The 18,448-nt window shown below is 34.2% G+C and overlaps 1 protein-coding gene across 1 annotated transcript in view; it reads left to right on the top strand.

Annotated features, from left to right (window-relative positions):
- The window catches only part of LOC119635984 (transient receptor potential cation channel trpm), an 86,625-nt gene that overhangs the window by 18,162 nt on the left and 50,015 nt on the right, over positions 1-18,448 (top strand). The window contains exons 4-6 of the mRNA XM_038031049.1: positions 8,052-8,134; positions 13,048-13,210; positions 13,938-14,078. Of these exons, the coding sequence (XP_037886977.1) occupies positions 8,052-8,134; positions 13,048-13,210; positions 13,938-14,078 (387 nt within the window). The remainder of the gene's footprint in view (positions 1-8,051; positions 8,135-13,047; positions 13,211-13,937; positions 14,079-18,448) is intronic.

Raw genomic sequence — 18,448 nt, 5'->3', positions numbered from 1 at the left:
GCTTCCTTCTGGGCGTTACTAACGTTTTGACAGCATGTATATAATGTATATACCACCCTCATGCTTGGGTGATGGGTATAATACCAAAGTATAATAAACAAACTTTCGCGTTGAAGATGATCAACTTTGACGCAAGCCCGGAATTAAGTTTTACGATAACATTCATAAAATTCGTTAAAAATAAAAAAACGAAACTGAGCAATTATGTTAAACAATTTTGGGAGAGTTCCCAAATAGGTGCTCTATTGCATGAAATACTCCTCAAACTCCTTCCTGCACATTAAAGTGCTACAACACTTTTAGGTTTTACGTTCTGCCTTTTAGGTTTGAAGAGACTTGGCAATGTTCTATTTGAGGTTAATTTTTAACTGCATATGAGTAAAGCATTCACACTACAATATAATTTACAACAAGAGAGGAAGCAACATATGTTGTATTTACATACTCAACACCGCACCTTAAAGTCTAGTATATATAAAATATGTTATTTAACACGTGCAATTAAATGTGTTTGTTCTTGTGTCTATAAGCGCCTGAGTTTGCATACAATCGCAGTGTTTGGTTGCAGGAACTCTGCAAGCATGGCTTCCATCCTTAAGTAATTGATGTTTACTCTGCCTCCATCCATCCCGTCTCTCATAAAATGGAATCTTGTGTAGATATGTTTTACTCTGTTGTCAAAGATTGGATTTCTGCATCATTTTTTAGAACTTTTGTTGCCATTGGAAATTCGGACCTTATTTTTTGGTTGCGACTAGGTCTCTTTCTTAAGTGCATGGCATATGGAAAAGCCTACTGTTTTTGGTGGACTCGTAACAGACTCATATGGCACTGCCGTATTTAAATGTGCTATCTGCGTAAAATTTGCAATCATGTATACCTGCTGGCCAGTCTGCGTCTGTGCCGTCGAGCGATTTGTTGGACTTGGCAAATATTAGCCCAATGTCTTATGGGCGTTCGAAACATCCGAAGACTCGTTTTTCGGTGCCTATTGTGGTTTTCCTTAACCAATCATTATATTAATTTAGTGCGCTTACTATAAGAGAGAGGCACAATGAGACCGAGGATATAGCTAGATACATCAATGAATCAATTCAATGCCCTGGTTTGGCACTTTCATGCCTTTCGGTTTTGTCTTTCAATTGCCACATACCACCTTTATATAGCTCCAAATCATGTTGAATTTTCAAGCAGCGTTTCATTGAACTTAAATCTTCCATTTCACGTACATAGATCGATATAATTCTGATATTTTAATATATGTAGAAGCATTTGTCACATTTGGACGGCGGCACAGTCAGTTTCCTTAAATTCTCGTCTAGTTTCTTGTAAGATAGCCTTCCGGATTGTTTCAGGCAGCATATGGCTTTCCTTAAGAGGTAGCCTTTGTTAAGAAACTCTGCAGTTTGGAATATGCTTACGATTCGTTCCATATCGGGGGGGCATTTTCATGTAGACTTCGCAGTCAGCTTCACCGTTTAAGTGCGTGCTTACAAAATCTAACTGCATTTCTGCCGATATCGTTTAATGGCATACGTATAAAACTGATCTTAGCTACAAGTGACAACGGTTCGTCGTAATCGATTCCAGCCGTCTGTACGCAAATTTCGCATTATTGCAAGGAACTTTTCGTGTCAGTATTTATTTTAATGGCTCTGATAATGGCTTTTAGGTTTTTTTATATTTAGGTGAACAAATATTTCAAGACAACCCTGCTGCGTTCTCTTGGATGTTGCGTTAGATGCTGTGCCCTCTCTTTCGTGAACATAGTATAAATCGCCCCACCTTTTTGCAGAGACTAATGTATGGCCTTCCCTTTGGCCTATTAATTAATAAACTCTCTTGAGAATTAATACATGCAAAAATTAAAAAAGGGATTTGACGGAAAGGCTTTTTCCCCTTTTGCCTTACTTTTACTTTTGAACATATGTCACGCATGCCTGCGGGTAATGGTGGTAATTGATCAACGGCGCCGTGGAAGCCTTATGGCGGAAGCGAGCGCAATTTTTACCCTTTTTGAACGCATATCGTTGATCAATTTGTGAGTCCTGACTGCTTGGGTGCGGCCCTTCGGTGAGTACTCGTGGTGGTTGTGGTTGGCAAGTTCCTAGCCAAAGTGGAACAATTTGAGTGCAGCTAGGCCTCACCACTGACCAGAGTGGGGTTTTTTGTTCCATACACAATAAAGCGTTCTGGACTCTGGAGTTGTTTAGGCCCCTACTATGTGGGGATTGTCTAACTCGCCAGGGGGTACGCTTAAAGTGGCTTGGGCCACCGTGGAGTTAAGCCTTTCAGGCAGGAACTCACGGTAAACCCTTGCTACAAATTCTGTATCTTTTCTTCACATATAATAAGTGCTCTATTCTTTTGAAAGCACCGATAGGAGAATGGTCCGTAAATCAGATACAGGTAATGCTTTTTTTTCATGTCAAGTCATGCCCATTGATTGTTGTAAATTTTGCCATTTATATCCATAGAGTTTTCGTCGCCTATGTGGGAAAGTGATGCTGAATCGAGATACCATTGATTGTTTTGAACTTTGCCATTTTGCGTCGGCTACAGCCAATATCTTGATTTTTGCATCGTGTATTTCGCTAGAGGCGTTTTTATTGACGCACGTGTGCGAAGATGATGTTGAACCGAGATACCATTAGTTCTTTTCGCCTCTATTCTTTATATTAAGTATTAGTTCGCTTATTGTGCAGACTTAATCTATCTATTATTTAAATATTTTGACTTACATTCTTTCGTCCGACGTCCTACTTTACCGCCAGCACGGCAACTAAAATTGAATCTTTATTTGTTTTCCTTGTTACTTTTGTCATTTTTCACTTCTGTTTCTGTCTACTCAGATTGCACTTTCTCACTTCAAATTTTTCGAACAATCAATCTTCCCTTTAGCATTTCTGTAGCAGGTAATTTCTTTTGTGATTATACGGCTCTTCTAAAGATTCCTATTATCGCTTACGACGCTTTACAACAAAATAACGGCCAGTAATTCGTCAACTGTAACCAGTTGTAATTTACTCAATTTGTCAACTATCTCAGACAATTTTTGAACATGTTCACGCTGATTATTTGTGTAACACGATTAAGATGTTCGGGCATTGTGAACAACGACAAATTGTGACAAAAGAAAAATGAACAAAGAACATGATAAATAACAAATTCGCGATGCACACGCATCAACCATCTTAAAACTGCAAGCTTAGCAAAAAAAAAAAAAAAAAAAAAGAAAGAAAGCGAAAAGAAAAGAAAGGAGGAAAGGGGATTAGCAAATTGTGCAATATGAATAATAATGAACTGCGAAATATTGCATATAAACCAATTCATAAATTATAGGTTGACTTAACATGTCGGACCCGGTATCCATGAATTTATTACGGCAGGGTCTAAGAGATGATAGAACAAGCGGAGTTACCATTCACCTACTTTGACTTTTCTACGAAAGCAATCTAAGCAGCTATCGATCAAGTTCAATCCTCCAAAATGCATATTACAATCTTGCACCGTGCCCCACAACCATTTTTCCAACAAGAACGCACACACAATAGGAAAATGTTGAATCGACATAAGTAACAAAATACCAATGAATTTTTTTATTTGAATGATATAGAGATTAGTTTCATCTGCAATTTTTTATAGAAAATCAAAGAGCAAAAAATGGATGAAATCTCGTATGGCGTATTGGTTATATTCGGAACTAATATTATTAATTCGGGGGATATTTTAGAGCCTTCATAAAACAAGTGATATTTTCTCAGATAAGGCCACGCCTATTAAATTAATTTAAATTTTCATTTCTAAAGCTATTTTAAACTTCATCCGCGACAGCGATTTCTTGTTCCCCCTACCATGTGCTCTTCTTCCGTAAAGTCTTGCATAGATTCTCTAAATCTTGCGTAAATTCCATCCCCGTCGTCATTCCCTTTCTCTATGCTGCCTTCCAAAAAGCGGGCAGGATTTGTTCGATACTTTCATTTTGTAGAGTCTGAGACATTGTGCGAAAATTATTCGTCTCTCTTGACTTGACTGACTTTTGCTTTTTGCAAATATTCTGTATTATACCTTTTTACCAGCGAGTCACAACTGATTATGATTTGGATTTTTTGGAACTTAGTCTTCTACAAAATGGACTTTGGAGTTTTCATCAAAACTCAACTCATTTAATGTGGGATTGTTGTAGCAATAGTAATAACATAGAATGATTAGCGATCAGTAGGACGGATTTTGCATGCCGAAGTATTTCTACATCACAAAAAACTGTGTGTTGCATAAATTCATCAGGATACAAATGTTACAACAATCTTTCTTCTATTCGAAAACAATGTTTCCTACCAATCCTTTTATACCCATAATCAATTATATTTAGAAACATTCGATGGAATGATATTTTAGTCAGTTAGAGCGCCAGCAATGAAAATTGTCGCAGATAAAGAAACGAGTAAAAGTTGCTACATAAAGGGATATGAGGTTTTAAAGGCATGATAGGTGGATCTACATCACAATGCATTTGAGGGTTACAATTAAAAAACCTAAAAACGAAAGGAAAAAGCGAACGGCTTGCTATCGAGTGGGTGCAGCTGATTTTTTCCATTCTCAAAATAAAAGCATAGGTGTGTGGACGTGTCCTTGGAAAAGTTTAAGTAGGCGAAGTCTTCACTTGTGCTAATGGGAGAATGTTTACCACCAATACCACGCAGTTGCGCAAACAGATAGTTGGACAGAAGGAATAGACGGATATGTTTAGGTATATTCGAAATTTGAAACTGGCCATGAATTTATATACTTTATGGGGTTTTCGAAGTTTGTTTTTGCGACAAGGTATTGAAAAAAAATTAAATTTTGATACACTCTAATTCTAGGTAAGCATGGTCAACAATGCTACAGCATCACCCATAGAGTATGATTGATGTACATTTATCTCCTATAGTTTATGAATAATGAACAGAAAACTAATTTTCCAGTCGGTTTGAAGAACAGAGGAATTCTGAGTTTACAGTAATGCTGAGGGCGTGTCCTTCCACCGTTTTGACCCATTTTCAATACCAACCCGTGTGCAAGAACTTCAAATGTTTCCGCCAAATTTGAAGTCGACAGCTTCATTTCAAGTTTACAACAGACATTACACAGATGGGCAGGCACACATGTGGAAATGCTTAAATCGATTTAGAATTTGATCAGGAATATAGGCACATATTTTCTTCTGAGCCATTCACACGTTTTGACATCATGAATATATTCCGATTTCCGATCCGAACTGTTGAAGATCTTTTCGTTGACCTCGTTTTTACATCCTAAAGCGATTGGACCCGGCTTTGGAAAAAATTAATACTCATAATATGCGTAGGATTAATATTATGTACATGGCGATCGACGATCGGTTGTGAAAATTTAGATTAGATCATTTCATAACTAAATAATTTTAGCTGATAAAATATTTTGTACAATAATACGATAAATTTATAGATATTTAGCGTAATCTATTTGTATGTTTAAATGTATGTTGTATATTTAGATATTAATCATTATTCTTGATTTTTAACAATCGAAAAATGACAAAAAGTTAAAGCTATTTAAAGGTGTTTTATATACATATATATAACATACTGGGATGGAGTACTACAAGATACGCATATCGATGTTTTTTTTTTTTTTATATAAAATGAATTACTGAAGCCATACTTTGCGAAAATGCTCTTTTGAGAGTTCGGCTTAAAATGAGTTGCGACAAATTGATGATTCCCACATGGACTTTTGGGTTATGTCATATAACTGAATATCGAAACAAGTAAAATGCGAAATCAGAGAATTTATTTATCTCAAGTACGAAATAGTTGTTTATAAAACTATTCTTAATCGGTCGCTACGAATCATAAAATCATATACTTATAACGCAGTGTAAGTAAACAGTGTTCGTAGCTCGCGCTAAATTGAAATTTTTGTAAAAATATGATTTAGGTTGGCAACGATATTTTCTTAAAAATTTTGTATCAACTAAACCACAAGCAGTTTTACGAATTTGAGAATCCGTACAAATCCGTTGCCCAGATTTCCGTTTCTTGAATAGCAGTTTTCAAGCAAGCTTTTTCTAAAATTTTCCGAAAACATAAAATGCTTTATTGAGTAAAGGAAGCTTTTTCCCCACTTTCCAGTTGACGATGATAATCGTTGATGTCCTCCTTCTAGCTACTGACTAGCAAAAATAAGTGAGTCCACTAACAGAGTTGCCAAGGCAAAATACCAATGGCAAAAGCAATGTGCTGCCAACTCTCATGTAATTCCCTTTTTGACATTAGAGTGAATGAACTTCCATCAGCATCTTCCTCTATAAAAATTTTCTTATAAAAAGAATATATATATTTTTTAATATTTTATACAAAGATAGGTTAAGAAAGTGATGTAGTTAGAAAGCTAGTGATGAAAGTTAGTGATGTGTTAGAAAGTGATCTAGTATACTTGTCAACTGGCCTTGTCCGTTTAAAGAGTTTTAACCGATACAATGGATTACAATTTTTCTTTTACTTCGATTCTCCTGAATTAAAATCTAATGTAGACTTGTAAGTACAGGTTGTTATGCTCGCATGCGTATATGTTCACCACTACTAATCTCTTGCAAGTTGTAAAATTTGCTTGCATATGGTGCTTGGAATGCTGTTAATGTAACTATACCTTTATAGTATAGACATTTAAGAGTAAGATACCTTCTGTTTAACTTTGGCATCAAACAATTGACAATATTGGTGCTGATAGAAAGCCTTTTCCCCCCCAAATTGTTTGATGGCATTTTATAGTCTCTGCGAGTTTATGAGGATAATTTCAAAACTTTAATTAGCTTGCATTAAACGATAATTTATATAGAAATTGAAAATTATTTGATAACGATATCATTAAGCGTAAACAAATTAGTAAAAAAACACATAGAAAATTTCTGAAATTTTGGGGGCTTTTCAAGGTTTTGATCTCTTACGTTTGTTTTCTTTTCTTTGTTTTTATTTTTTTTTTATTTTTTCTTGATTTAATATCACTTTACTAAATTATGTATATTCACAATTAAGTATTTTTGCATATTTGTATACATGGCACTTGTTGTCTATAACTTTCTTTCATTTCCTCTGCCACACTCTGCCTTACCCGCCAATAATGGATACTCGTACTTAAAGCCTGATATTGCTTCCACCTCAAAATCCAACAACAATGTTAGTATTTCTTAAGTTGCCTTTGCTTTAAAAACAAATAAAAACTACAAAATTGTATTTGATAAGCATAAAAAATAAATTAAAAAAAAATTCACAAAAGCTATGAGCAACTTTCACTCTTATATACAATATTATCCTTTGCGATGGTTCGTTCAAGTTGTTCAATTTATTTTTATATATAAGTTAAAATTTTGCAAAATTTTTGATTCTACTCTTCTCGATTTCAGCTTTTCGTTCGTTATTCATTGTTATTTGGATATTCTTCTCTATTTAATTTTTTAGGTTCATTTTCTCCTCTTTTTACTTACACTTATGTAATGATTTTCTCCTTATTTTCGTCTAACTTTTTCGTTTTTTTTTTCTTTCTTTCTGGTGCGTTGGTATTTACATGTAAATATATATATATATATATATATATATATATATGTATGTATGTAAATTTTGTTTAATACCTTTATGTAAATGCTTCATTCTTCATTTGTATGCTTTTTGAAGGACTTTCAAACCAACAAAAAAAAAAAAAAAAAAAATTAATTCTATTTGCATTCGTTTTGAATAAAGAAATATCTTCTTGTCTTCTACGCTCTCTAATGGAATTATATAGTTCATATTATATTAAAGAAGAATACATTTTGCCCTATCGATTTATCATTTTTTTTTTTTTTTTTTGGTTTGTTTTTTTTTTTTTAATTTTTTTTTTTTTTTTTTTTTTTGCCTTTATTATTTTTTTTTAATCTTTATTATCAATAGTAACATTTTATTTTATTTACTTTGCTTATTCTATCGGAAAATTGCGCGATGCTTTGAATTTAAAAAACCTACTTGATTATGTGGAATATAAATCACATGCAGCATCAACCACGCAGTTGGATTGAAACTAATTTTCAAAAACGTGAATGCATCAAATTCATTCCATGCCCTAAGGATGACACAAAGTAAGTACATATTGCGAATGTTTGCTTTCTTTTTTTTTTATATTCAGAGTTACTTTTATTTAAATTTTTAACAAGTAAGAAGATTGTACACAGCTGCTATCGAAGCTTTTATGGCCTTCATCGTAATTCGAAAAAAAACTCAAAAAAACAAGAACAAAAACTAAATTTTCATATACTATTGGCTCGGCGTGATTGATTTTTTTTTTGTTTTTATAGAATAAAAGTGAGAATTATATATACTGACATACAGACAGATAATGGATAGATATGCCTGGACATTTGATGCGGACTTTATTTTATTTACTCGGGGTGTTTTTTCTGGATCCTGCAGAGGTTTTGATAAAATCAATATACCCCCTCCTCCTTCGGCGGTGCATATAAAAACCATATTTCAAGATGAACGGACGAACTGACCAACAAGCCATACTTCAAGCATTTTTAGATTTAGAAGCAAGCATGGAAATACAAGTTTACGGATCAATCTATTCAAAAACTAAATTCAAAACTAAATTATTAGCTTAATTATTAGGCAAGGAGACTAGGAGTAAATCGACAGAAGACGAGACAAGAAAAACAGCAAAAGTATAGCTAACTTCTAAAAACTCCAAGGAAATGCAAAAACATATATAACTTTATTGCAAAATTTGATTTTTTTATTGCTTTCATCATTTTGATACCAAACATGGGTTGGCTGAATCTTAATGATATCTTTAAAAAAGGAATATCTTAAAGACCGCAGAATTCCAGTTCAGCATGGATAACAGAAATGATTTACCCATGTCCATTAAATATTGAATTAAATATCTTGCAAGTAAGCCGTCGGGTTGAAGTCTAACCATACGTCCTCAAATTTCTATCTCTCTCTCTCTCTCTCTCTCTCTCTCTCTAGCACTCTCTGCCACCTGGCAGTTTTCTGGCCCAAGTATTAGATATTCTTCCGCGGATAAAGAAGACGTTCGAGAGTATACCTTAAAACAACTCCATTCTCCCGTTCTCTCCGCCTTACAAGGAACGAAATATTGATGTAGTTTTGCAGCAATTCCTTCTCAGCATATTTCCTTCTCGTTATACTCGTTTATAGGGAGGCGAACTTCCATGTCCATATTCATCGCTTGCTTCAATTTATTATAAAAACTTGACTTAAGTTCGAGCGCGTTACAAAATATCTTTTTTTATCCCGCTTTCTTGCCGATTTCGGCCCTTTATTCACGTGCTTAGAAATTATGCGAACCTCCATTCTTTACAACAATGATTGTATTTTTTCATTTTATTCGCTTAAAACAACTTATAACCTAGTTTTGCACATTTTGAATGACGGCTGTTCAGTGTTCATATCCGCGCGAAACACTAAGCCTCAGCTAACTATAACTCTAGACGCACCACAACTTAGTTTAGACTTGTAATGAACTTACTCGCAACCTATCTATAGGACGAAAATGAGAGACGTTATGAGATGATTACACCTAGACATCAGGCATTCAGGTTCCCTCTTTTCTTGCATACATATGTGTGCTGAAATCCCGACTATGCCTAGAAGAACAAACTAATCTGAATTCTGCTTTTCTGATCAGTTTAGTGAAGATAATGTAAAAAATGAAGTAAATTTGTCTACGAACACCATTAACACATTGATTGTTAAGACAAAACTGTGACTGGAGGCTCAGAATCTAGCTTCAATGTTTACGTGTGGCGTTAAATAAAATTTTTACCAAACATCCCGTCCATGCGAAAACTAAGTAAGTCGATGCGAAACATGGTAAATGAACGTGACTTTAACATGCCCTTATAAGCTTACAGAGTACTGCTGTACGATGTTGTCATCAAGCCAATAGATCTTCGCAGTATTTTGCAAACAAGGAAACAATATATGGATAAAGAACTTGACTTGTTCATAACTTTATTTTATTATGAGTCACAACTTTCCAAAGTCTTCTAATTTTAAAAGAAATGAATGCTAAGCAGGAGTCAATCTTTGAATCGAGCAATATGTTTTGATATCTCCAAATCGATCAGAGCGAAGCGATTGGCAAAAAGCGATCAAAATTGATAACAATGACAAGAAGCCTTGTACGAAGGCCACAACCCTTTGCGTGCTAAACAGCTTCATCCATGAGATTAGAGAGTTTTGCGTTCTTTTCGGGAGCATGTCTTCGAATCAATTTCTCCTTTGTCAAGCTTTTCTGCATATCGCGGTGTTTTTTCTACGCTCAGTATATTTTTAATGCTTCGGCTAACCGTTTAAAAAACGCTTTTCAACCCATGATGTAAAAGCTTGCTTTTCCTAATTCTACTTGGCAGCTAGTGACATTGTGAAAGTCACTTTCAACGTCTCAACGGGAAGGATTCACATTTAAACATTCTTCTCTTTTATCCTATTTGGGAATTTTTGGAGCGTCTTTCCTCTAGTATTCGATGAAATTCAGATAATGGCGGGAAACTACGCTAAACGCTTTTTCTGGGATTATGAAAATGTAATATGAAAATGTGATATGAAAAAAATGAGAGAACTTACTTCAATTGTCTGTCCACTTTTTTAAAATAAATGACTTTTGCTAAATATTCGAATCAATGCATAAGAGAAATAAATATTTTATCTAAGTACTTTATTTAATTTATTTTGAATTATATCATAAGTGATATACTATATATATATATATATATATATATATATATACTGCATATATCATGAATGATTAATTACACTTATAATGCATTTTTACATTAAATTAACAACACGATTATATTTGTACATTTGTTTCATTAATTTTAATGTAGCGAAATAATTTTGTTTACCTTATGATTCATATATATATATATATATATATATATATATATATATATATATATCTATATATTCCAACTAATCAGATTTATATATGACCACAAGCACATGTGTTTTGCGCATAGAAAACTAAGTTGCTCTGAGAAATATTTATGAGATAGATAATGAAGTGACAACTTAAAATTAATTTTGTCAAACAGATACCGAGACATCTGCCTGATAAGTTTTTGTTTGCTATTTAAGCATTAGGCTATCTCATAAATAATGTGGTCTCCTATTCTCTATTTTTGAAAATTAAAGTAAATGTATTCTCCTTCAACATTTGTGCATTTTTCTTTCAAGTATCCTTTTAAAAACCATTTAACTATTCATGAGAAATAACGTTTTATGGCTTCCTCTCCGTTCACTATAAAATTCATATAAATTCCATGAAAATACAAAATATTTTAGATTTCAAAATAAAACATAATTTCTTGAAGCAATACTTAAGTCCATCAGTATTGTATGTCGTTTCTATGCAAAATTATTCATCCTCTGTTATTTTCGTCACATTATGAGAGGTCAAGCAAGTATTTTAAAACTATTTACAACTTTTTCTATCAAAACTCTTCCACCGAACTATGGTTTTATGCTCGCGGCATAATCTTCTCGCCTTATGCCTGTCGTTTTGTCCTTTTAGCTATGTTTCTTCTTAAAAGAAATTTATTCATTTCCCGCATAACAAACTATTAAAAATCACTCCATTGGCAAAGCCCGCCCACTTTTCAGCAGAGTGTTTGATGTTTCGGGTAAAGCAACATATTTAATCTCTCTGTAGGTAATTTTCGTTACGTTGGCCAAGTTTCCAAAGGCTTCACTGACTTTTCATCATAATTTCCATTTACATTAAGCTTTCCGCGCGGAAAAAATTAATGCAACCAATTTTAGAACATCTTTGCTATCCTTGTCAGAGCTGCAGTTATAGATTTTAATCATGGATACTTCATTGCAAAATGCCTTTGCTGTTAGAAGAAAACTGTTCGAATTCAAGTTATTTGTTCTTTCCCGCATTTAAGCCATTGGGTAAGTTACAAGCCTTTGAGTCATCGTTTCCCTGCGATGTAAACGTGAACTAGGTACAAGTAAAATTCACTTAACGTACTGCTTGAAAGCGACGGTTTATGAGATGTCATTTAAATCATAGTAATTTAACATGCACCCGTTCATTAAGAGAAAATTGCTCACACTAGTCCTTACTCTGTTACATGGCTGACAAGTTGAGCCGGCGGGTGTTATTAATGGAACGGACAGCACAGTGAGAAAGTGACATTTACTTTGGGCCAAATCACGACACTAAGTCACGTAAGGTATCTGATTAAAAAGACGAGTGAAGCTCTAATCATTCCCATCCTACGGACTGTATATATTTCAAATAACATTTTAGCAGCGCATTCAAGATAAGTTAAAGTGAGAGTTGCATTCATAAGCACGTACATGGTTGTCTACGAACTTTCGATAAGCCCGGACAAACCTTGCTTTAAGGCACTGCTCATAAAGGTTTGAACTAAAAGCCATAAAAACCTCGAAACCTTGCGAACTTTACCAGCCAGCTGAAGTTTATTCAGCGAAAGTGTTAAAAAAAATTTCGAGATAAAGTTCAATCCGCCTGATTGGCCGAATACGTAAAGGGTCTCGGCTAACTCAGCTCAATGGCCGTAGATTCAAATCTCAAGTGCTGTAGAGTTTTCGATAAAACCGATAGCTGATAGATGTTAGTACTTTAAGACTTTAGTCTTACACTTTATTATCTGACTAAATTAATAATAATAAGAATAATAATAATAATAGATCCACCTTCGAAAGATCGGGATATATTAGATTTCTCAAGACGTGTGCAGTATCCAACAATTATTCACTACAAGTCTATCCTCGCCTGACGAGTAATAATCTATTTTTAAAAATATAATAGTCTATGCTACGATTTACTAAGTGCAGGGAGAAGTACTATGATAGATGTAAGTACGTGTGAGAAACTCACAGCAGGCAACCAATTATCGCGCAATCATGTCATATTTCATTCACTTGATAAACTACCATAAAGGAAGTCATTGAAAAACATTATAATATACATTGCATTACTTTTCTATTACAGATGCTGTTGTGGCCAATCGAGGCAAACACATCAAACGATACCTGGCGTTGATTGCGGCTCACCCGGCGATGTCTGGATGCCGCATAAGCACACAAGAGCCCAACCGACTGACGCTTACGGTACTATCGAGTTTCAAGGCGGCGCTCATCCTACGAAAGCACAGGTAAATAGATTAAAATGAAAAAAAGTATTAACAAATAGGAAAATTATATTCGGTCGTGGCCGACTCTCTTATACCCATCACCGTTATCTTAAAAAAGATAACAAAAATAAGAAAAGTACATTTTTATGCTCTCTAGCATGGAGTGTGAGAAGCTGTTTTTTGTTTTTTTTTATTTTCAAAAGAAAAGGTTTTGTCGCTTAGGCGTGTAAGCCGGTGAGTTGTAGGCGTGTCCTACGAAAAGTTCAGGGTTACTTCCAAATTCTTTTGCAAATTTTTAGACGATGTCTTCATTTTTGCGGTCAAACATTACACAGAGGGACAGACGGACGGACGGATATGCTTAAATCGATCTAGAATTTGATGCTGATCAAGCGTATATATGCTTTGTGCGACCTCTGATGCTTTCTTCTGTGTGTTGCAAACGTTTTGACAAAATACATATACCACTCAGTCTTCGGTGATGGGTATGAAAGCGAAAAACACAATTCTGTTGACATAATGAATGATAACGAATGCGTGCTTGGGTGCTCATATATCGCATTCACGTCACAAACATGAGCAAATCTATGTACAAAGTACATTATATATGCAGACATATTTCTGTATGAAGTAATCTTACGTAAATAATGATATTATTATAAAAAGCGCTAGAAGCGCCGTCAAGCTATTAATTTCTTTTTCGAAAATTTATTAAATTTCCTAAGTTTTTACTATTGTTTGTTTTTAGTACGTGCGCTTGTCATTCGAGACGCGTCCCGAATTGTTGGTACAGCTTTTCACCAAAGAATGGAACTTAGAATTGCCAAAACTTCTAATAACAGTACAAGGAGGCAAAGCCAACTTTGAATTGCAACCAAAATTAAAAAAGGTACGTATTTTGTCCACCACCGAGATTTGGACTGCACGTGAGTTGTGCGCCCAGCTTTGCCTTTCTTATAAAGTATAGGTTTAACCAATCAGTAACTCTATCAGATTTTGGGTTACTTTTGTCACTAAAGTTCCCCAATTTGAAATTATCCGTCTGCATAAAAGATATCTGTCTGAATAAAAGAAAAGCTTTAAAAGAGAAATGCTTCCGAATTTTGTTTTTAATAATTTGCGAATTAAAGCCGATGGCTGGATATTTATGATAGACATCCAAAAAGTTGAGAATGTAAAAAAAAAACTTTACACTTACAAAGAGATAGTGGATAAGCAACATTTGATTGAACCTTCGACGAGAATCAAATAACGTATATTGTGTGCCTATATAAGATATATTGTGGACCGATTCGGTCCATTAGAGATAATGGGTTTTAATGTTGCGTTCAGATATGGTAAACTGTCACTAATCATAATAATTTCGACCTGCGTTACATTTGTCGAATTTACGCATATATACTATAGCATGTTGCAGGAAGAAAAATTCTTTATGAGTTGTTCAGCAAATGATTTTTTTGAGGTCACCCAAAATTCAACCAGTCACAAAAGCAACCTGGCCTTTGCTTGCGGCTACCTTGTGACTTGTGACATTTCTGTGATATTTCTCAGAATCCCAATTTTTGTGTTTTAGCAAAAAACTGCTTTTAGGGCGATAGTGTTTTCACTATCACGAAAGCACAGGCGTTCACAGTTTATTCAACGGCATTAAATGATTAATTTTATGAGTTTTTTTTTTTTTTGTTTAAGTGGAAAAACATGCAGTGGATAATGAAATATTTGCAAAAGAAAAAGATAAAACTATAAATGTGTAAGTAATTTGTAGAGGATAATAGCAAGCGTTTAATTAAGACTACTTTCTAAGTAATTGGAACGCATTCTCTTCACAAAAAAAAAATAGCAAGAGAAAACTGTAAGAGTCTTTAAAAGGATGCTGCAAACGTCTTGAGAAATCTAGCCAGATATACCTTTCTAAAGTGGATCTATTATTATTATTATTATTAATTTAGTTAGGGACTAAGATCAACAACCGAAGAGTAAAGTCTTAAAGCACTAGCATCTAACGCTATCGGCTTTTTTAAAAAACTCTACCGCACTTGAGATTCGAACCCAAGACCGTTGAGTTCCTACTCGAAATTTTTCACCTTTGGCCACTTAGGCGGATGGAGAATATTTAATTAAAGTTTATTGTAAGATATTAACAACATAATTATTTTCGGTGTTGCCAAATCAAAAAAATAATTACGCATAGAAACAGAGAAATGATTTCACCAAATTCTCCCATCCTATAGTAGTTAACTTTCATACTTACTCGTATGAGGAAAACGTGGTTGTCTTTTTATTTTTTATTTAGAATCAGAATAAACTCCCGATATGCTTGACATCATCCAAACGATAAATGTTGGAAAAGAATGAAAATCGAGACAAATTTGACTATAAGCAAAAATGTTAACAGAGCTCGAAAAAGCCCAAATCCAGCTATATGTTAATCGGCCAAAAGAATTGCGCCTACGATTATTGATGCATTTTACAAGTTTCATACTTTGAAATTTTTTCAATTATATAAAAGTTTTTTTACATCCAATCACCATTGAAGAAGACGGTGTGTGCGAAAAAAAAAAACAGAACAAATTTTTTATTTTTGGCAGGCTGTGCTTTTTTATTTCGATTTGATTTTCATCAACATAATTCAATTTAGTGCACTTGTTACATATATTTTCTGAAAAACACCGTTGCATTTCTCTTGCATGACTTGAGAGTCGTTTTCAATTTGACCTCACATTAACTATGTCAATTGGTGTCATCGTCTATGCTATTGACATTCAAATTTATCTTTGCCTCGCTAACATTACTTTAAGTCTACACATTAGTCTGTTTTTAGAGCTTCGTATCTCCTCATTGATGTGACGGACAGAGCGTTAGCATGATTCAACCTACGTTGAACTATTTATAGGAATGACATTAACAAAATTTTAGAACTTTAGAAAAAATGTAGAAAGTTTAGACTTTTAAATTTTCGCAAACCCCACTGTCCACTAATGCGTAGCTCTTGTGATTTTCCCTACTCGGGCGGTACATTTATTTTGTAACTAGAAAAAAGATCGTGAAACCACTTATTAAGGGAGATTTTTAATATCTTGGGATGGACCGAAGATTTTATCTGCTAAATTATTCTGCATATTCTCTAGCTCTGCTTAAGATAATAGACGACGTGAAAAGAAGAGAAGAGAGTGCGTAGCGAAATGATTGGAACTTCTAATAACATAAAGCATATGATTGGGTTCTGCTCACAATCGATTGTGTCGAAGCTTGTAGAAGTAACTCATTAAATACATAGCGCCCCGATGCAGTTCGGCTGAATTTTTAAATTTCTTTTTTTCAAAAATTTCCAAACTTTTTTTGTTTCACTTGAGAAGTTCGTACAAGAAAGAAAGAAAGAAGATAAAAAGAAGGAGAAGAGTACAGAAAGTATTCTGTCTTTCTATATAACCATCGATAAATGCTTTGGCGCAAGCAGCAATTGTTACAAATCACTCCGAAGAGGAAGAGAAAGAAGATGAATAGTGCAGAATAGTAGCAGTGTGCTATATAGCCATCGATAAATGCTATGGCATAAGCAGCAATTGTTACAAATCAGTCCGAAGAGGAAGAGAAAGAAGGAGAAGAGTACAGAGAGTATTCTGTCGTTCTGCATAACCATCGATAGATGCTACAATGCTACACTCCGAAATGGGATGGAGACTACAGGACTGCAGCCGTAAAGTGAAAATTTTAAAAGGTGTTAAACGATTATTGGAATAGAAATTCTTCTTAGACCTTTCGCGTTCTTTAAATTTCTTCTCTTTTTTTTTAGTGCTAACCAATTTTGTTAAGCAAAAAAATGTAAACCAATTCAAGCGCTCACTATAAAAAATTTTACATAACATAGTAAAATGAACGAAGCTATATTACTTAGAGTTGAATACAGTTCTGTGGTAAGGGCGAAGCCCTTAGCGATCTTTACGTTCTTTTGTTGGACTCCTTTTGAGGTTAAGTTCGTACCACTGCATTGCGACTTTTGGGATAGCGTAGGCTTCTAACTCTTAGAAGATCAATTTACAAATTATTTACAGGGGCTTACATCATTCACAACATTTTACTACTGGTTCTTGTCTTGCCCCTTTGAATATTACGATTCGTGTCTTTCGACTCGACTGACTTTGCCTTCCCCAAATGAGCTTGCGCTCATATATAGCCATAAAATATAGTTTTCGTAACACAAATAAACAGAATTTTTTTTTTTTATGCAGTGAATAGGAAACGCATAAACGCACAAACACAGGTTTGAGTGTAATCTTCTGCAAGCAAGTTGTCAGTACCAAATTCCGCTGCGACATTGTTGTCTTAATCCCTCTTTCCGCTAAATGTTTTATGAATTGTTGTTAATCTTTTCGATAATCGCCAGTTGCACGAACCAGGTGAAGGGCCATGAATGTGTATTTAGTTTCTCTTCTCTTTGGAATTTTTCATTCTTCTTGCTTTCTTTATCTTAAAAAAATCTTCTTCGAAAATCAGCTAGTTTTCGTGCAAACTCAAATCAACAAAATTTTGTAAGAGTTTCGTAAAGTTTCTCATCTGCAACAACTATTGCAAGTGCAGCAAGTTATGTTTTTTCCGGATAAGTATTTTTTAGAGCTTACTTCCGTTTGTAAACTAAGTTAATATTGAATGTTTCTTCACTTTTAGGAAAAGTTATGTTTTTTTTAGTTAAAATAAGTGAAAACATTATAGTCGGGCTACGCCGGCTATTAAATGCCCTACACTACATTGTCTAATACAAACCTAAATTTTTCGATAGAACCCTATTTTGATATGAACTTGCTATTATGGAACGGTATATTCAAAATTAGACCTGCTTGCAAATAAAGGCTTACTTTCCATAAGAATAGTTGCACCCAAGACGTTGAAAAATTGAAGTACAAGTTGAAAATTCATCATAAATAAATTTTATATCAAAAAATATTAAAACTTCGACATTTTTGCCATTAAAAATTAATAATATCCGTGAAAATCCTTATATAGGAGGAGATACAAAAATAGGCGTGGGTGGTCCAAATTTCGTGGAGTTAGTTTTTATATCAAATTGCTCTTATGGATTCATTTTCACCATAACATATTAAAATGTAGACTTGTCTGCATTATAAAGAGTCAGCTTTCGCGAAATTGCTTATATAGAGGCCCACTGGTCCAAATATTGTAGAGTTCATTTTTGTATGAAATTGCTATCGTGGGTCAATTTTCATCACCACATATTAAAACTTGGACTCTTCTGCTTTACAA

The sequence above is a fragment of the Glossina fuscipes genome, unplaced genomic scaffold (assembly GCF_014805625.2).
Source record: "Glossina fuscipes isolate IAEA_lab_2018 unplaced genomic scaffold, Yale_Gfus_2 27, whole genome shotgun sequence".
NCBI classification, from domain to species: Eukaryota; Metazoa; Arthropoda; class Insecta; order Diptera; family Glossinidae; genus Glossina; species Glossina fuscipes.
Note: the sequence above shows the minus strand (reverse complement) of the source record. Positions and strands in the feature narration are given on the sequence as shown.